General features: G+C 48.0%; 1 protein-coding gene and 1 long non-coding RNA gene across 2 annotated transcripts in view; one reads left to right on the forward strand and one right to left on the reverse strand.

Annotated features, from left to right (window-relative positions):
- Positions 1-8,479, forward strand: AMN (amnion associated transmembrane protein). The gene is made up of 12 exons (XM_045448321.1): positions 1-102; positions 999-1,117; positions 1,223-1,267; positions 6,265-6,352; positions 6,447-6,664; positions 6,803-6,940; positions 7,080-7,188; positions 7,283-7,359; positions 7,547-7,712; positions 7,789-7,972; positions 8,053-8,146; positions 8,227-8,479. The coding sequence occupies exons 1-12, from the start codon at positions 60-62 to the stop codon at positions 8,305-8,307; spliced, it is 1,362 nt and encodes a 453-aa protein (XP_045304277.1). The 5' UTR covers positions 1-59; the 3' UTR covers positions 8,308-8,479.
- Positions 8,291-24,586, reverse strand: part of LOC123582099 — a 20,601-nt gene continuing 4,305 nt past the window's right edge. The window contains exon 2 of the long non-coding RNA XR_006704199.1: positions 8,291-8,787. This is a non-coding gene — a long non-coding RNA (uncharacterized LOC123582099). The remainder of the gene's footprint in view (positions 8,788-24,586) is intronic.

Here is a 24,586-nt window from a genome sequence, read left to right on the forward strand (position 1 = left end):
GGTGGACCCCGCGGGGCAAAGTCTGCGGGTCGGGGTCGGCGCGACGGGCCCGCAGCGGGATGGGCGCGCTGGGCCGGGCGCTGCTGTGGCTGCAGCTGTGCGGTAAGCGGGGGGCGCGCTGGGGGACGGGGGGCGGGGGGCGCGCTGGGGGGAGGGGGGCGGGGCGCGCTGGGGGGAGCGCCTGACAGGCCGCGGGGGGCGCGGGAGGCTCGGGAGGCTCCGCCCGGCTCCTGCCCGAAGCAGCGTGCGCGTGCGGTCTCCGCGGCCTCAGTTTCCCCGTCCCCGGGGGCGCGCTGGCCCTCCCCCTTTGCACCCGGGCCGGCGTGTGTCCCAGGTGTCCGCCCCCAACGCTCCTCAGTCCCTGTCCTTCTCTCCTTTTTTCTTTTCTTTTCTTTTTTCTTTCTTTCTTTCTTTTTTCTTTTTCTTTTTTTTTTTTTTTTGGTAAGTTTATTTTTAGTTTATTTTTTTATTTTGAGAGAGGGAGAGAGCATGAGCAGGGGCGGGCAGAGAGAGAACCCCAAGCAGGCTCCACCCTACCACGCAGAGCCTGACGCAGGGCTTGAACTCCCTAACCCTGAGATCATGACCTGAGCCCAAATCAAGAGTCAGAAGCTCAAGGGACTAAGCCACCCAGGCGCCCCCTGTCCTCCTCTCTTAAGCCCCTGGCGGTTCCCTCAGGACACAGATCAGAGCCCACCCTCCAGCGCTTTCTACTGGGCAGAGGCCTCCTACCCCCTTCACATCGGTCCCCTGCTGCTCCAACGACCAGCAAACTGGGGGCGGGGCTAGGAGGCGATACCGAGGGGTGTCCTAGAGGAGGGCACGCAGGAGCGGGCTCTGCAGATCCGGTAGGAGTCTGTCAGAGCACCGAGGCAGGGCTCCCGCAGGGTCTGGGCTGACAGGGAGACTTCATCTGTGCCCCGGGCTCTGTGACCAACCTTCTTTCTCCTGGGGGTTGGGGCGTCTGAGCGGGAAGCACTTAGTCACCCCCTCCCCAGCGATGACCCGCGCGGCCTACAAACTCTGGGTCCCCAACACCAACTTCGAAGTGACCACCAACTGGAGCCAGAACCGGACCCCGTGCGCAGGCGCTGCCGTCGTGTTCCCGGCAGACAAGGTGCTTCCCCTCCCCCAGCCCGGGGCTCGGGGCGGGGACTCACGTGGCCGCGAGGTCGAGGAGAGGCAAAGGGGGTCCGCCAGCCAATGCCAGTTCTTTCTGCAGATGGTGTCAGTCCTGGTGCGAGAAGGTCACAGCATCTCCGACATGGTGAGGGGGAGCTGCGGCTGAGACCCAGGTCGGAGGGGACTGGTGGTCCCCTGAAGCCCCTTTCTTGTCTTGTGACTGGCCCCCACCTGCATGGGAAACCGTGCAGGCCTTGGGCCTTTGGCTTCTGGAAGGGCTTTCTGGGAGGCTGGGGAAACCGTATGGGAGAGTAGGCCCTGATCCTGTGGTCCCAGCTCAGGCTGGGACCTGTACATTTGGAAGATGCTACATTCTGCGCTTGCCTGGAGCTTTGCTGTGTTAAAGGCTCTGATAAGATCTGGGAGAAAGGCCTCTGACAGGCCTGTCTCTTAAAGGCGGAGTCAGCAAGCTACTGGCCAAACGCAGCCATGTGGCTGGAGCTAACAATGGTTTTTACATTTTTAAGTGGTTGGGGGGAAAAAGTCAAAAGATGAACATTTTTGTGGCACGTGAAATACAGAATTCAAACTTCAGTGTCCATAAATAAAGTTTCATCAGCACATAGCCCTGCCCAATTGGTCACTAGCATCTATGGCCACTGTCACACTATAAGGCAGAGTTGAGTGGCCATGATGGAGCCCGTGTGGCCTTCAAAGCTTAAAATATTTACTGTCCGACCCTTTACAGAAAAGGTCAGTGCTCCCTGATTTAAAGTGTCATTTCCCAGGACCCAGCAGCGTCAGGGTCACTCCTAGTTCCCACTGCTCACTGGGGTGGATCATTGTTGTGTCAAACGCACGCCTGCCAGCAAGATGTGACTGATGTCAGGGTTGCTGGCTCTGAGCAGAGGTGGAGCTGGGGGGAGGGGGGCTCTCGGTATGGGTGCCAGAGTTGGAGTCCTCTCCCGGAGGCCACTGGATTTTGCATGGGTGAGCTGGGGAGAGGGGCATCTGGTGGCCCTGGCCCCACCCAACCTCTTGCCCAGATGCAGGATCTGGGGACCTCAGGCCTAATTTCCATTCCCTGAGGTGTCTTGGTTAATTGATGGTTTTCAAAAGCAGCACTAATTGTGGGACCCGGCCACTCATGGGGCAGGGCAAGTCAGTGCAAGGGACCCCTGCCCTACCTGTGAGCTGTCCCTGCCTGGGGAGGGGCCGTCGGGCAGAGACGGGGTCCCGGGTCCTGGCAGATCGGGGGTGCAGATGCCGTTTCACATCTGTCCAACCCAGAGACTAAGATGTGGAAGGGGCAGCCAGGTGGAGGAGGGGTGGAGACCTGGAGGGAGGAGCTGGACCCAGCGCCCCCTCCCCCCCCCCCACCCCGCCGTGTGTAATCCTGGCACCCGGGACAGGCAGTAGCCTGGAGCAAGCGGAGAGGGGCATCCGGAGCCGGTGGGGAACCCTCGGGCAGGGGGTCCGTCTGGGGTGGGGTCCCGGGGCCGGGGGCCCTGCTCTGATGACCTAGTTATTTTGGTGATCTCCTTTGGAAGCTTGAGCATGTTAAGAGAGGCATTCATTCATGCCTCACAGGTCCCTCTGTCTGGCCCTTCTTTCCATCCCCTGCGGCCCAATTAGGAGCCCCTCCTCCTGTCCTGGGGGCCCAGAAGGTGCCCCCTCACCTCCCAAGTCTGTCTTCTGCCTGCACCGCGGGAGCTGCCCCCCCCCCCCCCGCCCCACTCCACTGGGCCCCGGGTGGGAACTGTCAGGGGGCCTGGGAACAGGCTGAACGGACCCAGAGCTGCCCCCGACCGCCTCCCACCCCCGGAGCACGGAGGTCCCCTCCTCCACGCCGCCTGCCATCAGCGCTGTCCGGCTGCCCAGAGGTAGCCCTAGTAACAGGTGCAGCCACAGCCGTGTTTTAACTTGTCTTTCTCAGGTTTGGGGATTCCCTCCCTGGGATTTTCCCCTTCCTGAGCCCCCTCTCCTCTCCCATCTCTACCTTTGGAGGAATCTCGTGTTTTCTACCCATGAACCCACTGTTGGTGCCAGATACTGCGAGTGCCTTCCCGCCGTGAGCGTTCTGCCTGTGGTGCCCTTCCCAGCAGAAACCGGCATCAGAATCGACCGTGCGGAACCTGCTGCCTCACACCTGTGTTTCTGGTGTTTTAAGAATCCCGCCCCGCTGCCAAGTCACAGCCATAATCACCCTTGTGTCTGTTACGACACAGTTTTGCCACCAGGGTCGCACGCTTGAGTGGGACCCGGCTAGGGAACCAGCTTTATTTTTCTCCTTAGACTAAGCCTGATTTCTGACGTCTTCCTCTGAACCACCAGCTTCATGGCGCTGTCGCCACTGTTCATCAAATGCCCAGGGTGCCCGGGGCTCTCTCGGGGCCCTTGTCCCTCTGCTCGCTTTCCCTGTTCCTGCCGGCACCACGCGTCCTCACGCTGTGGCTCTGTGGGACGTCTTGCCACCCGAAGGCGACTCCCCCCTCCACTCTCCTGCCAAGAGGCCTGCTAGTTCTTTGCGGATCTGATGCTGCAGAGAAATGGTAGGGTAGCTTTATCAGGTAACAACAGCAACAATAAAACCCGGGAAGTTTGGAAATGAACACCAGCTTTATACTGTCAAGCCGCCCATTCAGGACCGTGAACTTCTCTGCAAATATCTCACAGCATCCATCATAAAACTCGATACTGGAGTTTTAAAGTGGTCCCCACACAGGTCTTGTATAGTATCGGTCCATTCGTAGACCTTTATAGTTTGCTTTCTGTTACAAACGGTTCTCTATTTTTAAAAACTGTGCATTCCACTTGCTTATCTTTATAAACACCGATAGTTGTTCCTCTTTCTTTCCAGTCCTGACTCCTTTTCCTTCTTTTTCTTTCCAAATAGCATCGTCCAGGACCTCTCCCCCTATGTTACGCAGGAGTGACAAAAGTGGGCCTCTGTGCCTTGTTCCAATGGGAAAGAGAAGGCATGTCTCATTTCTCATTGAGTGAATGTTTGCTGCAGGGCTTTGGTACGTGAACTTTATTAAATTGTGGAAATTCTATTACTCACTTGCTAGCAGAGTTTTAAAAAAATCATAAATACATTTGTGGAGTTCTCTGTTGTTGTTTTTTTTAATTGAGTGAGATACGGTTGTCCCCTCCCTGCTTTTAGCCTATTAATGAGCTTTTCTGAGGTTGAGCTGTCGTTGCAAGACCGATGGCCCCCTGGGACCTGTAGTTGCAGGTCAAACATGCCACTTCTTCCTAACACCTGGCTTCCCTCCGTCAGAATGTTTGGATTTTGTTGGCACAAGACTCCTCACTGCCACCTGCTGGGACATTACGGTACATACGTCTGGGAAGTGGGGACGGGAGCCGTCCTGGGACAGGAACCCCATGATGACCGTGTTTTGTTTTGTTTTTTAAGCTTCTTAAAAGTTTATTCTGTCTTATTATAAGAGAGAGAGAGGGAGAGAGAGAGAATCCTAAGCAGGCTCTGCACTGTGCAGAGCCCGACATGGGGCTCAAACCCACAAACTGCGAGATCATGACCTGAGCTGAAATCAAGAGTCGGACGCTTAACCGACTGAGCCACCCAGGCGCCCCACCATGTACTTTTAAAATACACTATTGGAACTAGTCAGCTGACATTTTATATGGGATTTTTTTTGTATCTATAAGTAAAACAAAACTACAATTTTTCTTGTATTGTCCTCCATTCGGTTTGGGAATCAAGATTACACAGGCCTCATGAAATGGCCTGGGCAATTTTCACTCCTTTTTCCATTTCCCAGAATGACTTCTAAGAAGGAGTCAGTTAGTTGTTCCTTGAGAGGTTAGTATCCTTCACCTGTAAAAAACTTGTACTGGAACATGAGGTCCTTGACTAACATTTCAATTTCTTTAATGCTTGCTGGTCTATTCGGATTCTCTACTGCTTCTTGTGCCCATTTTGACACTTTGAATTTTTCTAGAAATTGTTATATTTCATCCAGGTTTTCACGTCCGGCAGTCCTTTTTATTTCTTAAGCTTTTCGGCGTCTGTGTCCACCCTCATAAGTCCTTCAGTGTGTGGCCGCCGCCCTCTTTCCTCCCGATTTCTTCCAAGCGTTTTCAGAGAAGGCCTCTGTGTGGCCATCATTCCGAAGTCTTTTCATTATGCTCCTGCATTTGAATGGAACTTTGACTGGATATAAAATTCTAGAAGGGAAGTTCTTTTCCTTTTGTACATAAAATATTATATTGTCTTTCTGCATCCATTGTTGTTGCTGAGAAACCTGACTTCTGAGCCCCCAGGGTGATCTGCTCTTTCTGGAGCTTTTAGAATGTTCTCTGTGTCATTGACTTGTCTGGGTGCGATTTTCCTTGTTTCCCATTCCGCGCTCCAGGAGACCTTTCCATCTGAGGGGTCCCGGCTTTCTTCAAATCTGCAAAATTCATGCTCCTTGTTTCTTCAAATATTTCCCCTTCGCCCGCACCCTTTACATATGCATTTCTGCACTTGGATGTCAATTCTCTCTCCTCTCCTGGTGGCTCTGCACTTCCCTGCTCCACCCTGCAGGGTCCCTCAGCAGAAACACCCGTCACTGTGCCTTCTCCAGCTGGACCGGTCTGCATGTTTATCTCACCTATCGTGCTCTTCCTTTCAATGATTACATGTTTCATGATTTATTTATATCTTCTCTTTTGGTTCTTTTTATTATTATTCAACTTTTAATTCCAGTGTGGTTAACATGCAGTGTTATATTAGTTTCCTGGGTACAATATAGTGTTGAATTCAACCCCCTTTGGTTCTTTTCTTAAAGATTTTTTAAAATGTTAATTTATTTAAAAAAATTTTTTAATGTTTATTTATTTTTTTGAGAGAGGGGGAGAGAGACAGAGCGCAAGCAGGGGAGGGGCAGAGACAGAGGGAGACACAGACTCCAAAGGAGGTCCCAGGCTCTGAGCTGTCAGCACAGAGCCGGACGTGGGGCTTGAACCCACAAACTGTGAGACTGTGACCTGAGCTGACCCCAGCCCCTGACCTCACCCGCCCGGCTCCGCGGTCTGCACTCCCTCCCCCGGGGTCGTGGAGGGGGGACAGGTCCCTCTGGGACCCGGGACCGCCCCCTGAGGCACCCCCCCCCCGCCCCCCGCTTCCTGCAGCTCCTGCCGCGGGACGGGGAGTTCGTCCTGGACTCAGGAGCCGGCTTCGGCGCGGCGGACGCTGGCAGGGACCCGGACTGCGGCGCAGGTGAGAGGCCTGCCGGGGCGGGGCCTGCCGGGGGCGGGGCCTGCCGGGGGCGGGGGCGCCCTCGCGCGTAGCTCAGGGATGCGCGCCCACCCAGCCGCCCCCGCGCTCTTCCTCGACCCCGACCGCTTCTCGTGGCACGACCCGCGCCTGTGGCGCTCCGGGGGCGCGGCGCGCGGCCTCTTCTCCGTGGACGCCGAGCGCGTGCCCTGCCGCCACGACGACGTCGTCTTCCCGCCCGACGCCTCCTTCCGGGTGGGCCTCGGCCCCGGCGTCGGGCCCGTGCGCGTCCGCAGCGTCTGGGCTCTGGGCCAGGTGAGCCGCGCGCGCGCGGGGTCGGCCCGCGTCTCCTCTGCGCGCCTCGGCCCCTCCCGGGCCCCACGCGAGAGTTCCGGGCACTCAGTCGCTGTCCCCTCCTCGGGCTGGCGCCGCCCGCGACCCGGCCACCCGCAGACGTTCACGCGCGACGAGGACCTGGCTGCGTTCCTGGCGTCCCCCGCCGGCCGCCTGCGCTTCCACGGGCCGGGCGCTCTGAGCGTGGGTGCCGAGGCCTGCGCCGACCCGTCGGGCTGCGTCTGTGGCAACGCCGAGGTGAGCGCGGAGGGCAGCGGGGTGGCCCGGGTCCGCCGGGGGTGAGGGTGGGGGAGGGGGTGGGGCTGGCGCCTGGCCCTCCCTCGACGCGGTCTGCCCCTCCCCCTCTCTGGGCCGACGGCCGCTGGCCCGCCTCCAGGTACAGCCGTGGATCTGCGCCGCCCTGCTCCGGCCCCTGGGCGGTCGCTGTCCCCCGGCCGCCTGCCGTGACGCCCTCCGGCCCGAGGGGCAGTGCTGCGACCTCTGCGGTGAGCACCCCCTCGTGTTTGCGGGGACGGCCTAGCTACCCTGGTTCGCCCCCGGCCTCACTTTCTCTGCTGGCCCTGGGCCCTCCTGTCGCAGGAGCCATCGTGTCGCTGACCCACGGCCCCACCTTTGACATTGAGCGGTACCGGACGCGGCTGCTGCGAGGCTTCCTGGTAATGGGGCCGCGCTCCACCCCCCCCCCCCCAGCCCCTACCGCAAGACCCGCCCGGGGCCACACTTTGCCTCATTGACGCGGTTACTCTCCGCGCACCTGCCCACCCCGTGTCCCTGCTGCCGACGCCCCCGCGGGTCCGAGGGCGAAGTCCCTGGGATAACCCTGTCTCCACCCCCTCCCCCCAGCCCCAGTACCAGGGGCTGCAAATGGCCGTGTCCAAGGTGCCGCGCCAGAACGCAGGCGCCGAGGCAGACACGGAGATTCAGGTGGTCCTGGCAGAGACCGGGCCAGACGGGACGGGCGGCGCGGGGCGGCTGGCACGTGCCCTCCTGGCGGACGTCGCCGAGCACGGTAACCGCGGGTGCCCTTTTCCCGGCCCCTGCCCCGCCCCGCCTGGCGGAGACTGAGCCGGCGCCCTCCGTTGTAGGCGAAGGCCTGGGGGTCCTGTCCGCGGCAGTCCGGGAGTCGGGCGCGCCGGTCGGGGACGGCTCCGCAGCGGGCCTGGAAGGTTCGGGAATGCGCGCGGGGGTGGCAGGCGGCGTGGCGGCGGGGCTGCTCCTGCTGGCGCTGCTGGCGGGGGCGCTGTTGCTGCGTGGCGCTCGGAGCTTCAGGTACGCGGGGGTGCCGCGGGGGACGGAGGCTCACGTCGCGGAGGAGGACCGCGGGGTTCATGTACGTCCTTGTTCCCCAGGTGGAGTAGGCGCGACGAAGCGGCCCCAGCGCCCTTCGTGGCGCCCTTGGGCTTCTCCAACCCGGTGTTCGACGTGGCGGGCTCAGTGGAGCCGGTGAGGGGACGGGTGTGGGTAGCGGTCTTCCCCGGGGCTGTGCTGGGCGCAGACGCACCTTGACCCTGCGCACCCTGCAGCCTTCCGCCCCACAGGTGGAAAACAGCAGCATCAGCCGCAGCTACTTCGTTAACCCTCTTTTTGCCGAGGCGGAGGCCTGAGCCCCCGTGTGACTGGCCAGCCCCCCTTCTGCCTTCCGCCGCCCCATTTCGAGAAATGTACGGGTCCCTGACATTAAAAGATCTCCGTTCCCTTTTCCACAGTCCTTGTCCCCAGCCCCTGCAGACCAAGGACAGGGTGGCTTTGCCCAATAAAGGGGTTTCTTGCACCTGCTATCAGTTGCCTCCTGTGTCCCCACCCCTTTGCCTTTGCTTGAATGTGGAGAGCCGGCCAGTGCCCTCGTCACTCCATTGGTGAGGGGTGAGCCTCGGAGTCCTCCCTTCTGGTCACCTACAAAGGGCAGTACTGGGCACTACCTGTAGAATGGGTCCCGGAGAAGATTGCAGTCTGCAGAGTTGCCCCCAGAACAAGGAGGGGGTTGGAACTCGGGAGATGGGGTGGTTAGAAGCCAACAGGAGTGAGGCACCTGGTGAGGCTGGCTGTCCAGTAGTCCCCCAACATCATGCCAAATGGCTGTTGACCTTGCAAATACAACAGCCGGCCATTTTACCAGAAAAAACGGGTTTGTTCTGGAATGGCAGAGGAGTTGCACTTCGGGGTATGCAGGCTGTGGCGAAACCGCGGGCAGGCAAGTCCGGAGACCAAAGGAGAGGAACACGGTAGAGAAAAGGCAGGGGGTTGGGTGGGGCTGGTCTGAGTGGCGGTCCACCGGGGGCAGCGGGCATTGGGGCTGGTGGCGCTTTCTCACTGGCTGGCTGGTACCAGGCCGGAAGGGCTTCCTCCTCCTGCCGGTCCGGTGGGGGAACGGAGGGCAGGTGGGTGTGGTGCCCACCGGCTGGAGGCTCCGTGTGGATGAAGTAGCCTTCACTCAGGCTCCCATCTTCCTCTTCTGATGAAGATTTTTCCTTAAAAGCATCACTGATCAAGAGTTACTAGTGTGTCGTGTCCCTCAGTGCCAGGAAAGACCTTTCCCACGTGGTGGGTCCCACATCGGAGGGAAAGCGCATAGCGGTGAGAAACATTTAAGGCCGCATTTGAATAGTGAGGAAGGTTTGGAGGAAGGACTCAGGGGTTTCCCATCCGAGGTCCGCTTCCTGCTGAGGTTGCTCCTGTCGGAGATCATCTCCAAGCAGTGAGCTGGCGTCACCTAAATGGTTTCTACAAAGGTTTGACAAGCACCGGGAAGAAACAATGATTACGCAGGGCTGGGGAGCAGCACCTGGCAGGGGCCCTTCCAACAAGGTTGAAGAGACCTTCTGGAGTGTCTTTTGCAGTCGACGGAACGTCTGGTTGCAGGTGGTGACCTTCGCTCTCTGCATCTCATGGGCGCGTGCCGTGGAAAGATGGTTCTGCTCACGAGCACTGGTTCTCAGTAGACAGGGTTCGGCCTTTGTGGTACTGGGGTACCTGCTCTTACCAGCTGTGGATCGGAGCGGGCAGGAGCCGGGTGCACCCTTGCCCTGTAAACTGCCCCAGAGGGGGTGGAGCTGAGATTTAGAAGGGCCGATAGCAGTGCTTTTGGCTGGGGTATTGGAAGCATCTTCGCAAATTTTGCCAGTTGGGTGTTTTTTTTTTAACTTTTTAAATGTTTATTTTTCAGAGTGAGCGAGTGAGCGTGAGTGGGGCAGGGGCAGAAAGAGGGAGACAGAGGATCTGAAGTTGGCTCCACGCTGACAGCCCGATGCGGGGCTCAAACTCACGAACCTCGAGGTCATGACATGAGCGGAAGTCAGATGCTTAATGGACTGAGCCACCCAGGTGCCCCTGCCAGTTGAGTCTAAATAATGCCATGTGTTGTACTAGCCCTGAGGGCTGGGGGTGGTAAGCACAGTGCTTTAGAACCGGCTCAACAGCACAGACCTGTTGAGTCACCTGAACTGTGACATGGGTTTTCCAGTGACTGGAGTTCAAGGAGGTTTCCCCAGGTAGGGATGGAATTTTCTATTAGGACTTTTGCTGTTACCCATCTACAAGGGAAAGCCTCGATCCAGGAGAAAACCTACAATCCACGACTAAATCCTATTTCTATCAGCTCCACGGTCGGGGGGGGGGGGGGAGCTGATTAAAACCCACTTGCTAGGGGCGCCTGGGTGGCGCAGTCGGTTGAGCGTCCGACTTCAGCCAGGTCACGATCTCGCGGTCCGTGAGTTCGAGCCCCGCATCAGGCTCTGGGCTGATGGCTCAGAGCCTGGAGCCTGTTTCCGATTCTGTGTCTCCCTCTCTCTCTGCCCCTCCCCCGTTCATGCTCTGTCTCTCTCTGTACCAAAAATAAATAAAAAAAAACGTTGAAAAAAAAAAAAAAACCCACTTGCCAGACCCCAAATGGTCCATTGAGCAATTAAAACGCCTGAGGGTGCTGAGGGCAGGTTTCCCAGGACTATTTGGGGCAGGTGGGACGAGCAAGGCGGCAGCATTCTGTGGCCTTGCTGATGTTCTCCTGTCGGCGTTAGTGTATAAAGTCTGTCATTTAACCAGCAGACCAGTGACTGCACGCACAGTGGTCGGGGATGGGAGTTTTAGAGTCTCTGGCGGGACTGGATGGGTCTTTGGTCCCAGCTAGAGTCTCTCATATTGAACCAACCCACTTCCAATATTGTTTGGCTCTCTTTGGGGCCGACTGGTGGGCATTTGTTGTTGATTTTTCTAGGTGGTCATTTGGGGGACCACAACGGAGGTCTGGTTGCTGGTTTTCTTTGAGAGCAGCATCTTTGGTGGCACTGTCAGTGAGGTGGTTCCCTTCGCCTCCAGAGTCAAGTCTGAAGTGCCCAGAGACCTTAATAATAGAGCCGCTGGCGAAAGTGAGGCATCTAATACAGTTAGGGCCATTTTCAATTTTATTCCCATTATTAGAGGTGAGGAAACCTTCCTGAACATCCCAAAGTCCTGGGCTCCCTGTACCGACAGCTGGTACAGATGTTTGTGGTTTGGCCCTTGGCTAAGGTACAAGCCTGAGAGCATCTAACTCAGGCGGAGTTGGGCTGAAGTAATCCATGAAGTGGTAACTACGGTAAGTGTGGTTACCGCCTGTCACCGTCCAGAGTTGTTATGGTGCTAGTGACTCTCTTCCTTATGCGGCTCTCACAAGCCCCGCCTTTATACCTGGAAGATGGTGCATCCTAATCCCCTTCACCTATTTCATCCGTCCCCACCCCCCTCCCTTCTGGCAACCACCGGTTGTAAATTAGTGCTGTCATAAACACAGGGGAGCAAACATCTTTTCAAATGACTATTTCCATTTTCTTCGGATAAATACCTCAGAGTGGAACCGCGGGATCATACTGTATGTAGTTCTGTTTTTAACTGAGGAACCTCCATACGGTTTTCCAGAGTGGCTGCACCGGTTTGCATTCCCACCAGCAGGGCAAGAGGGTCTCCTTTCTCCGCATCCTCGCCAACACCTGTTGTTTCCTATGTGGTTGACTTTAAAAGCCATTCTGACAGGTGCGAGCTGACACCTCGTTGTGGTTTGGATCGGCATTTCCCTGATGGTTAGCGCCGGTGAGCTGCTTTTCGTGTGTCTGTTGGCCATCCATATGTCTTCTTGGAAAACTGTCTGTTCAGGTTTTCTGCCCACTTAAAAAAATGGGATTGGTTTTTTTGATACTGAGTTTTAAGAATTAAAACAATTTGTTTTAATGTTTATTTTTGAAAGAGAGAGCATGAGCAGGAGGTGGAGGACAGAGAGAGAGAGGGAGACACAGAATCCAAAGCAGGTTCCAGGCTCTGAGCTGTCAGCACAGAGCCCAATGTGGGGCTCGAACCCATAAACCGGGAGATCATGTCCTGAGCCGAAGTTGGACGTTTAACCAACTGAGCCACCCAGGTGCCCCCATGAATTCTTTATATATTTTTAATGTTAACCCCTTATCAGATATAGTATTTACAAATAGCTTCTCTCATTCAGTATGTCACTTTTTTGTTTTGTTGATGGTTTACTTTGCTGTGCAAAAGCTTTTTAGTTTGATGTAGTTTCATTTATTTTTGCTTTTGTTGTCCTTGCCTGAGGAGACAGATCCAAAAAACTATTGCTCAGACTAATATCAAAGAGCTTGCTGCCTTTTTTCTTCTAGGATTTTTATGGTTTCAGGTGTTCTGTTTAGGTCTTTAATCCATTTAAAGTTTGTTTTTGTGCGTGGTGTAAGAACGTGGTCCAGTTTCACTCTTTTGCATGCAGCTGTCCAGTTCTCCCAGCACCATTTCTTGAAGAGACTGTCTTTTCTTCACTGGATATTCCTGCCTTCTTGGTCATAGATTAGTTGACCATGTAAGTGTGGGTTTATTTCTGAGCTCAGTGTTTTGTTCCATTGATCTATGTGTGTTTTTGTGCCAGTACCATACCGTATTGATTACCACAGCTTTGTAGTATACTTTGAAATCGGGGAGCAAGATTCTAGTTTTGTTCTTTTTCAAGATTTCTTTGGCTCTGCATGATCTTTTGTGGTTCCGTATAAATATAGGATTATTTGTTCTAATTCCGTGATAAATGCCATTGGTATCTTGACACAGATTCCATTGAATCTGTAGGTTGCTTTGGGTGGTATGGACATTTTAACATCAGCGTTTCCAATTTACAAACATAGTTTATTTTTCCATCTTCTGTGTCCTCTTTAATTTATTTCATTAATGTCTTACAGTTTTCAGAGTACAGTTTTTTCACTTCCTTGGCTAAATTTATTTTTAGGTGCTATTTTATTCTTTTTGATGAAGTTGTGAGATTTTTTTTTCTAAATTTTTAATATATTTTTTATAAGTTTTTTTTTTGATGTTTATTTTTGAGAGAGACAGAACATGGTGGGGGAGGGGCAGAGAGAAGGAGACAGGGAATCTGAAGCAGGCTCTAGGCTCCGAGCTGTCAGCACAGAGCCTAACTTGGGCTCAAACCCACAAACCATGAGATCATGACCTGAGCCAAAGTCGGATGCTCAACCGACTGAGCCACCCAGGTGCCCCCAACTTTTAAATATTTAATTGAATTATAGTTGATATACAATATTATATTTGTTATATAACATAGTGACTTAACAATTATATGCATTACAAAATGTTCACCATAAGCGTAGTTACTGTCTGCCACCATACGAATGTATTACAATATTATTGACTATATTCCCTATGCTGTACTTTTCATCCCTGTGATTTATTGTATAATCAAAAGTGTTTTTTAAAAGACTTTTAAAGTAATCTCTACTTTTGAAATGGGGATTGAACTCAAAACCCCAAGATCAAGAGTCACGTACTCTACTGACTGAACCAGTCTGGTGCCCCTATAATTGGAAGTTGTGCCTTCAGTCCCCTTCACCAATTTCAACCATCTCTTTTCTCCCTTTCCCTCTGGCAAGCTACCTGTTTGTTCTTTGTGTCTATGAGTCTGTTTGTTCATTTGTTTTTAGTTTTAGATTCTATATACAAGGAAAATATATGGTATTTCTCATACTCTGATTTATCTTTCACAGCATTATACCCTCTAGTTCCATCAGTGTTGCTGCAAATGGCAAGATTTCATTCTTTTTTATGGCTGAGTAATATCCCATTGTTTATACACACCAGATCTTCTTTATCCATTCATCTATTTAATTTTTTTAATGTTTATTTATATTTGAGAGAGAGAGCATGCACAAGTTGGGGAGGGGCAGAGAGAGAGGGAGACACAGAATGTGAAGTGGGCTCCAGGCTCAGGGCTGTCAGCACAGAGCCCGATGTGGGGCTCGAACTCACAAACTGCGAGATCATGACCTGAGCTGAAGTTGGACGCTTAACCGATTGAGCCACCCAGGCGCCCCTCCACTCATCTATTGATGGACACTTGGGCTGCTTCCACATCTTGGCTGTTGTAAATGATGCTGCATAAATCATACAGGAGCATAGTTCTTTTCAAAATTAATGGTTTCATTTTCTTTGGGTAAGTACCCAGAAATGGGATTAGTAGATTATATGGTATTTCTAGTTTTAATTTTTTTGAAAAGCCTCCATATTGTATTCCATAGTGACTACACCAAGTTACATTTCCACCAGCAGTGCATGAGGGTTTCCTTTTTTCCACATCCTTACCAATACTTGTTTTTTCTTGTCATTTTCATACTAGCCATTCTGCTACGTGTGAAATGGATATCCCATTGCAGTTTGGGGTTGACATTTCTCTAATGGTTAGTGGTGCTAGGCATCTTTGCATGTATCTGTTGGCCATCTGTATGTCTTCTTGGAAAAATGTTTAGGTCCTCTGCCCATTTTTTAATTGGATTGTGTGTGTGTGTGTGTGTGTGTGTGTGTGTGTGTGTGTGTGTATGTACACATACATACGTACATGCACTGAGTTGTATGAGTTCTGTATGTATTTTGGATGTTAATCCCTTATCAGATACATAATTTGCAAATAGCTTCTCCCAGTCAGTAGTTGCCTTTTTATTTTGTTGGTGGTTTACTTTGCTGTGCAAAACCTTTTTAGTTTCATGTAGTCCCAATTGTTTATTTTTGCTCTTGTCTCTCTTGCCTAGGGGGAGAGAGCCAGAAAAATATTGCTGAGGCTAATGTCCAAGAATTTGCTGCCTATGGGGGCGCCTGGGTGGCGCAGTCGGTTAAGCGTCCGACTTCAGCCAGGTCACGATCTCGCGGTCCGTGAGTTCGAGCCCCGCGTCGGGCTCTGGGCTGATGGCTCAGAGCCTGGAGCCTGTTTCCGATTCTGTGTCTCCCTCTCTCTCTGCCCCTCCCCCGTTCATGCTCTGTCTCTCTCTGTCCCAAAAATAAATAAACGTTGAAAAAAAAAATTAAAAAAAAAAAAAAAAGAATTTGTTGCCTATGTTTTCTTTTAGGATTTCTGTGGTTCTGGGTCTCACATTTAGATCTCTAATCCATTTTGAGTTTATTCTTGTGTGTGGCATAGAGACAGTGGTCTAGTTTCTTTGTATGTAGCTGTCCACTTTTCCCAGCACCATTTATTGAAGAGGCCATCTTTCCCTCATTTTATATTCCTGCCTCTTTTGTCATATGTGCATGGGCTTATTTCTGGTTTTATCATTTTGTTCCATTGATCTGTCTTTTTTTTTTTTTTTTTTTCAAATACCATACTGTTTTGATTACTGCAGTTTTGTAGTATGGTTTCAAATCTGGAATTGTGATACTCCCAGCTTGGTTATTCTTTCTCAAGATTGCTTTGGCTATTTGGGGCCTTGTGGTTCCATTCAAATTTTAGGATTACTTGTTCTACTTGTGTGCAAAATACTGTTGGCGTTTTGACAGGGATTTCACTGGTTCTGTAGATTGCTTGGGTAGTATGGACATTTTAACAGTGTTAATTTTTTCGATCCATGAGCATGATATATCTTTCCCTTTATTTGTGTTGTCTTCAATTTATCTTATCAGTGTCTTACTGTTTTCAGAGTACAGTTAATTCGTCTCTTTGGTTAAATATATTCCTGGGTATCTTATTCTTCTCATCAATTGTATATGAGATTGTTTTCTTAATCTCTCTTTCTGCTAGTTTGTTATTAGTGTATAAAAACACAGCAGGTGCCTGGGTGGCTCAATTGGTTAAGCATCTGACTCTGGATTTTGGCTCAGGTCGTGATCTCATGGTTTGTGAGTTCAAACCCTGTGTTGGGCTCTGTGCTGGCAGTGTGGAGCCTGCTTGTGATTCTCCTTTTCAAAGCAAATAAACTTAAAAATGTTTAAAGAAACACAACAGATTTTTAATATTTTATATTCTGCAACTTTACTGAATTCATCTATTCTTATTTAAAAAATTTTTTTAATGTTTTATTTATTTTTTAGAGAGAGAGAGAGAATGAATGAATGAATGAATGAGTGGGTAGGAGCAGGGAGAGAGCAAGACACAGATTCCGAAACAGGCTGTAGGCTTTGAGCTGTCAGCACGGAGCCTGATGCAGGGCTTGAACTCTGGAATGAGATCTTGACCTAGGCTGAAGGCGGACACTCAACCAACTGAGCCACCCAGGCGCCCCATGAATTCATTTATTCTAATAATATTTCGGTGGAGTCTTAAAGTTTTCTGATATGTTACATGTCATCTGCAACTAGTGATACTTCCAGTTCTTTTTTTTAGTATCATTTTGGATGCCTTTTATTTCCTTTTCTTGTTTGATTGCTGTGGCTAGGAATTCCAGTACCATATTGAATAAAAGTGGTGAGTTCATATCATTGTCTTGTCCCTGATCTTAGAGGAAAAACTTGGAGCTTTTCACCAGTGAATTTTATGTTAGCTGTGGGTTTTTCATATAAGGCCTTTATTATGTTAAGGTATGTTCCCTCTACAACTACTTTGTTGAGAGTTGTTATCATGAGTAGATGTTGAATTTTGTCAAAAATGCCTTTTTTGCGTCTATTGAGATGATCATACGACTTTTATCCTTAATCTTGTTAATGTGGTATACTATGCTGATTGTGCAGATTTTGAATCATCTTTGTATCTTTGGAATAAATCCTACTTGATTGTGGTGAATGATCCTTTTAATGTATTAAATTTGGTTTGCTAATATTTTGTCAAGGAGTTTTGTATCTATGTTCATCAGCGTTATTGGCCTTTAATTTTCTTTTCTTTCTTTCTTTCTTTCTTTCTTTCTTTCTTTCTTTTTTTTTTTTTTTCTTTTGTAGTATCTTTGCCTGGTTTTGGTATCTGGGTAGTGCTGGCCTCAGAATGAATTTGGAAGCATTCCTCTCTCTTCTACTTTTTGGGACAGTTTGAGAATAGGTATTAACTCTTTTCATGTTTGGTGGAATTCATCTGTGAATCCATCTGGTTCAGTACTTTTGGGGAGTTTTTAAAAGTCATTATTATGAATTCAATTTAATTACTAGTAATCAGTGTGTTCAGATTTTCTCTTTCTTCCTGATTCGGTCTTGGAAGATTGTATGTTTCTAGGAATTTATCCATTTCTTAAAGGTTGTTCAGTTTGTTGGTGTGTAATTTTTCTTTTTTTAAAATCTTATTTATTTTTTTTCAATTTACATCCAAGTTAGCATATAGTGCAATAATGATTTCAGGAGTAGATTCCAGTGATTCATCCCCTATGTATAACACACAGTGCTCATCCCAACAAGCGTCTTCCTTAATGCCCCTTACCCATTTAGCCCATCCCCCCACCCACAACCCCTCCAGCAACCCTCAGTTTGTTCTATGTATTGAAGAGTCTCTTATGTTTTGTCCCCCTCCTTGTTTTCATGTTTTTGCTTCCCTTCCTTTATGTTCATCTGTTTTGTATTTTAAATTCCACATATGAGTAAAGTCATATATTTGTCTTTCTCTGACTAATTTCGCTTAGCATAATACCTTCTAGTTCCATCTATGTAGTTGCAAATGGCAAGATTCCATTCTTTTTGATTGCCGAGTAATACTCCATCTCTTTCTCTCTCTCTCTCTCTCTCTCTCTCTTTCTCTCTCTCTCACACACACACACACACACACACACACACACACACACATATACATACACACCACATCTTCTTGATCTATTCATCTGTTGATGGACATTTGGGCTCTTTCCATACTTTGGCTATTGTCAATAGGGCTGCTATATATATACATTGGAGTGCATGTGCCCCTTCAAAACAGCACATCTGTATCCCTTGGATAAATACCTAGTAGTGCAATTGCTGGGTTGTAGGGTAGTTCTATTTGTAATTTTTTGAGGAACCTCCACACTGGTTTCCAGAGTGGCTGCACCGGTTTGCATTCCCACCAGCAGTGCAAAAGAGTTCCTCTTTCTCTGCATTCTTGCCAACATCTGTTGTTGCCTGGGTTGTTAATGTTAGCCATCTGATAAGTGTGAGGTGGTATCTCATTGTGGTTTTAATTTGTATTTCCCTGATGAGTGATACTGAGCATTTTGTCATGTGTCTGTTAGCCATCTGGATGTCTTCTTTGGAAAAGTGTCTATTCATGTCTTTTGCCCATTTCTTCCCTGGATTATTTGTTTTTTTGGGTGTTGAGTTTGAGAAGTTCTTTGTAGATTTTGGGTACTAACCCTTTATCTGATAGGTCATTTGCAAATACCTTCTCCCATTCCATCAATTGCCTTTTAGTTTTGTTCATTGTTTCTTTCACTGTGTAGAAGGTTTTTATCTTGATGAGGTCCCAATAGATCATTTTTGCTTTTTTTCCCCCTTGCCTCCAGAGATGTGTTGAGTAAGAAGTTGCTGTGGCTGAGGTCAGAGAGGTTTTTGCCTGCTTTCTCCTCTAGGGTTTTGATGGCTTCCTGTCTTACATTTAGGTCTTTCATCCATTTTGAGTTTATTTTTGTGTATGGTGTAAGAAAGTGGTCCAGGTTCATTTTTCTGTGTGTCGCTGTCCAGTTTTCCTAGCACTGTTTGCTGAAGAGCAATGGTCTTTATTCCATTGGATATTCTTCCCTGCTTTGTCAAAGATTAGTTGGCCATACGTTTGTGGGTTCATTTCTGGGTTCTCTATTCTGTTCCATTGATCTGAGTGTCTGTTTTTTGTGCCAGTACCATTACTGTCTTGATGAATACAGCTTGGTAATACAGCTTGAAGTCTGGGATTGTAATGCCTCCTGCTTTAGTTTCTAAACTAAACCTGCTTTTTCAGGATTGCTTTGGCTATTCAGGGTCTTCTCTGGTTCCATGAAAACTTTAGGATTGTTCTAGTTTTGTGAAGAATGCTGGTGTTATTCTGATAGGGATTACATTGAATATGTAGATTGGTTTGGGTAGCATCGACATTTTAATAATATATGTTCTTCCAATCCATGAGCATGAATATTTTTCCATTTTTTTGTGTCTTCTTCAATTTCTTTCATAAACTTTCTATAGTTTTCAGTGTATAGGTTTTTCACCCCCCTGGTTAGGTTTATTCCTAGGTATTTTATGGTTTTTGGTGCAATTGTAAATGGGATTGACTCCTTGATTTCTCTTTCTATTGTTTCATTATTGGTGTATAGAAATGTAACCAATTTCTGTGCATTGATTTTACATCCTGCAACTTTGCTGAATTCATGGATCACTTACAGTGGTTTTCTGGTGGAATCTTTTGGGTTTTCCATATAGAATATCAGAGTGTCTGTGAAGAGTGAAAGTTTGGCATCCACCTGGCCAATTTGGATGCCTTTTATCCCTTCACATTGTGTGACTGCTGAGGCTAGGACTTCCGATATTATGTTGAATAATAGTGGTGAGAGTGGACATCCCTGTCATGTTCCTGACCTTAGGGGGAAAGCTCTCAGTTTTTCCCCATTGAGAAGATATTAGAGTTGGGTCTTTCATATATGGCTTTTAAGATCTTGAGGTATGATCCTTCTATCCCTACTTTCTTGAGAGTTTTTATCAAGAAAGGATGCTGTAATTTGTCCAAGGCTTTCTCTGCATCTATTGAGAGGATTGTGTGTTTTTTTGTCCTTTTGTTCTTTCTTTTATAGATGTGATGAATCACATGGAATTTTTTTGCAGATATTGAACCAGCCCTGCACCCCGGGTATAAATCCCACTTGGTCATGGTGAATAATTTTTTTAATGTATTGTTGGATCTGGTTGGCTATTATCTTGTTGAGGATTTTTGCATCCATGTTCATCAGGGAAATTGGTCTGTGGTTCTGCTTTTTAGTGGGGGTCTTTGTCTGGTTTTGGAATCAAGGTAATGCTGGTTTCATAGAATGAGTTTGGAAGTTTTCCTTCCATTTCTATTTTTTGGAACAGCTTCAAAAGAATAGTTGTTACCTCTTCTTGAAACGTTTGCTAGAATTCCCCTGGAAAGCCATCCAGCCATGGACTCTTGGTTTTTGGGAGATTTTTGATTACTAATTAGATTTTTTTTTTTAATGATTATGGGTCTATTCTTCCTGTTTCAATTTTGGTAGTTTATATGTTTCTAGGAATTTGTCCATTTCTTCCAGATTACCCAATTTATTAACATATAATTGCTCATAATGTTCCCATCATTGTTTGTATTTCTGCAGTGTTGATTGTGATCTCTCCTCTTTCATTCTTGATTTTATTTGGGTCCCTTCCTTTTTCTTTTTGATTAAACTGACTAGAGTTTTATCAATTTTGTTAATTCTTTCAAAGAACCAGCTCCTGGTTTCATTGATCTGTTTTTGTTTTGTTTTATTTGCTTTCAATACCATTGATTTCTGCTCTAATCTTTATTATTTCCCATCTTCTGCTGGTTTTGGGTTTTATTTGCTGTTCTTTTTCCAGTTCTTTAAGGTATAAGGTTAGGTTGTGTATCTGAGACCTTTCTTCCTTCTTCAGGAAGGCCTGGATTGCTATATATTTCCCTCTTATTACCGCCTTTGCTGTGTCCCAGAGGTTTTGGGCTATGGTGTTATCATTTTCATTGCCTTCCATGTACTTTTTAATTTCCTCTTTAACTTCTTGGTTAAACTTTCTTTTGGCGACCATTAGCATGATAGATGGTTCTCCATCCCCTTACTTTGAATCTGAAGGTGTCTTTAGGGCTAAAATGGGTCTCTTGTATACAGCACATAGATGGATCTTGTTTTCTTATCCATTCTGTTACCCTATGTCTTTTGATTGGAGCATTTAGTCCACTGACATTTAGAGTGAGTACTGAAAGATATGAATTTATTGCCATTATGTTGCCTGTAGAGTTGGGGGTTTCTAGTGGCGTTCTCTGGTCCTTCTAGTCTTTGTTGCTTCTGGTCTTGTTTTGTTTCATCTTTTCTCAAGAGAGTGTCCTGTAAAATTTCTTGCAGGGCTGGTTTAGTGGTCACAAATTCCTTTGGTTTGGGTTTGGGAAATTTTTTCTCTCTCCTTCTATTTTGGATGACAGCCTTTCCGCATAAAGAATTCTTGGCTGCATATTTTTCCGATTCAGCATGTTGAATATATCCTGCCACTCCTTTCTGGCCTGCCAAGTTTCTGTAGATAGGTCTGCCGTGAACCTGATCTGTCTTCCTTTGTAGGTTAGGGACGTTTTTCCCCCTTGCTGCTTTCATGATTCTTTCCTTGCCTAAGTATTTTGTGAATTTGACTATGATATGCCTTGTTAATGGTCAGTTTTTGTTAAATCTAATGGGAGTCCTCTCTGCTTCCTGGATTTTGATGTCTGTGTCTTTCCTCAGGTTAGGAAAGTTTTCCACTATGATTTGCTCACATAACACTTCTACCCTTTTTCTCTCTCTCCATTTTCTTTCATTCGGATGCTATTCCTTTTTAACAAGTCACTGATTTCTCTAATTCTTATATTGTGCTCTTTTGCCTTAGTTTCCCTCTTTTTTTCCGCTTCCTTATTCTCCAGAAGTTTGTCCTCTATATCACTGATTGGCTGCTCTCCTTCATCCATCCTTGCTGCCGTGGCATCCATTCGAGATTGCATCTAGGTTATAGCATTTTTAATTTCATCCTGACTAGATTTTACTTCTTTTATCTCTGCAGAAAGGGATTCTATGCTTTTTACAACCCCAGCTGCTGCTTCTCGTGATTCTAAATTGTGGTTATATCTGTGTTAAGTCCCAGGCTGTGACTTCTTCCTATTCTTACTTTTGCGGTGAATTCCTTTGTTTCATGTTGGGGGAAGAAAAAGAAAATAAATAAATAAAAATTAAAAAACTAAAAACAACACACAAAAAGTCAAATAACGGATGTTGAATCCTAGGTGTGTTTTGATTTGGTTGTTGAAAGAAGCTTGATAAAATATAGAAAAAAAGGGAAATTAAAATAAAACGTTTAAAAATTTAAAAAAATGAATAGAATAAAATGAGATGATGAAATTAAAGTAGAATTTAAAAAAAATTACAAGAAAGTAAAAAATATAGCAGAAAAATATTAAAGATCGTTTATAGAAAAATAAAATTTTTTTATCTTTCTGTATTAAAGAATAAGAAAAGAAAAATTGAATAGATGGACCAGCAAACAGAATGAAATATGACTGAAATTACATCCAGTTTTCCCTAGAAGTCAAACTATGAAGCACTTTATAGTCCATAAACTAAGCAGGTGGAGACTTGTGGTGTTCCTCTTGGGCGGGGCTTGGTGTAGTAGCTCCATTCTCCAGTAGGTGGCGCTGCCCAGTTTACTGTGGTGGGTTGTTGTGGTGTGTGTACTGTGTGTGCACGCACAGGAGGGGTGAAAATGGCATCACCCAGCTACCCAGTCTCTAGCATCAGAACTCTGTGCTGTCCCCAACCCACAATCAAGCACCCTTCCTTTGTCTCCAGCTTCCGTCCACTCCCTGCTTCTACACTGTCCATGACCAAGCTGTCAGCTTGTCTTGTGGCACCTCTCTCCTGAGTTTTATCCCAGATGGGGCTGTGTTTCCAAACCCCTCACTTCTGAGGGCCCTGCAACTTTGACCCACTCAGATCCTCTGGGGGAGAGGCCTGCTGAGTAGTGGCTGGGTGCTGGCCTGCCCCCAGGAACGTTTGCAGGACGACACTGCTGCAGAGGCCCGGAGACTGCAGCCAGGTGTTAGCCTGCCCCAGAAAAAGTTCGTGTGATCGTGTCACAGCAGCGGTTCAGGGGTTATGGTCAATCATGACACATACCTGGCACCAGGCTTCACCGTTAACATCCTTGTTCCAACACCAGCAAACGTAGCTATTCTCCAGGGTCCACTGGGACCTTTGCCTGTGGGGAGGCCGCACAGCCTCTACCAAGTGTCCTCCCAGCAGGGGAACCTCCTCTCCCCCTGTGGCCCTCGGACCCCTCAGACCTCGCTATCTGCTCCATGGGATTCGTCCTTTCCACCGGAGCACTGCCAGTTATTGAGCTGCGGAGTGCAGGTATCAGACTCTGCACTCCCACTGTTTATAATCTTAACAGTATTTAAACCTTCTTCTTTTTCCTTTCCCCCTTTCATGTTAAGTCTCTTAATGGGTGTTTCCACTTTTCTTTCTCTCCAGCTGCTTTGCAGTGTGGGGGTGGGGGGGTGGGAGGGGTGCTTTTCCTGTATTCTCCCCCCATCTCTGTCCTCTCTCCACAAAAACAGCTCTCTACCCTCAGCTTCTCTCTCCCCCAGTTCACCAATCCATGCTGCGTACCTGCTGAATTCTGTGGTTCAGGTTGTGCAGATTGTTGTGTTAATCCTCAGATCAGTTTTCTAGGTGTGCAAGATGGTTTGGTGTGGATCTAGCTGCATTTTAGGGATCAGAGAGGCAAAAAAAAAAAAAAAAAAAAAAAAACCCTTCCATGCTGCTCTGCCACTTTGGCCCCTCCTCTGTTGGTGTAGAATTTTTCACAGTGGTCCTGTGTAATCCTTTATAGTTCTGTGGTGTTCGTTGTAACTTCTCTTTCATTTCCAATTTTATTTATTTGAGTTCTTTCATTTTTCTTGAGGAGTCATGCTAATGGCTTATCAATATTGTTTATTTTTTTCAAAGAAGCAGCACTTAGTTTCATTAATCTTTAATATTTAAATCTCTAATTTATTTGTAATTTGATGTTTATTTCCTTCCTTCTTCTATTACCTTTGGGCTTAGTTTATTTATTCTTCTTTTTCTAGTCCTGTTAAGTGTAAGGTTATATTGTTTGAGGTTTTTATTTGTTAAGGTGACCTGTACTGCTATGAATTTCCCTCTTAGAACCGCTTTTGCTGTGCCCCCAGATTTGGGGGCATTGTCTGTCTCCCCTCCTTTCCCCTCCCCTTCCCTTCCATGTCTTTAACTTTTGACATTTTAGCTATAATGTGTCTTGGTGTGGCTGTCTCTGGGTTCATCTTGTTTGGGGCTCTCTGTGTGTCCTGGTCTGGATGTCTGTTTCTTTCTGCAGGTTAATGAAGTTTTCAACCATTACTTGTTGAAAGAAGTTTTCTGCCCCATTCTCTCTCTCCTTCTGGGACCCCTGCGACGCAAATGTTAGAACACTTGATGTTGTCCCAGAGGCTCTTCAACTCTTCTCATTTCTTTTAATTCTTTTTTCTTTTTGTTCTTTATTTTGGGTGGTTTCTGCTCCCGTCTTCCCGATCTCTCATTCGTTCTCCTGTAACCTCAAACCTGTTGCTATTTCCTCCAGTGTATTTTCTACTTGTTTTCATGCTCTTCAGTTCTGATTGGTACTTTCTTACACTGTCTGCATCTTGGTTAAAGTCCACACTGTTTTATCCGTTCTTCTCCCGAGTTCGGTCAGCATCTTTATGACTATTACTTTGAACTGTGAGGCTGGTGCTTATCTCAGTTTCATTTAGTTCTTTTTCTCAGGTTTTGTTTTGTTATTTTGTTTGGAACATACTCCTCTCTGTCCATTTTGCCTGACTCTGTGTTTGCTTCTGTGTATTAGGTTGTTCAGTTACTTTTTCTGCTGTTCAAGGAGCGGCCTATGCAGGAAAAGTCCTATAGGGCCAAGAAGCGCAGTCTCCCGCCGGCCACCAGAGCCAAGTGCTCCAGGGTGTCCCTTGTGTGG

Source organism: Leopardus geoffroyi, chromosome B3, assembly GCF_018350155.1.
Source record: "Leopardus geoffroyi isolate Oge1 chromosome B3, O.geoffroyi_Oge1_pat1.0, whole genome shotgun sequence".
NCBI classification, from domain to species: domain Eukaryota; kingdom Metazoa; phylum Chordata; class Mammalia; order Carnivora; family Felidae; genus Leopardus; species Leopardus geoffroyi.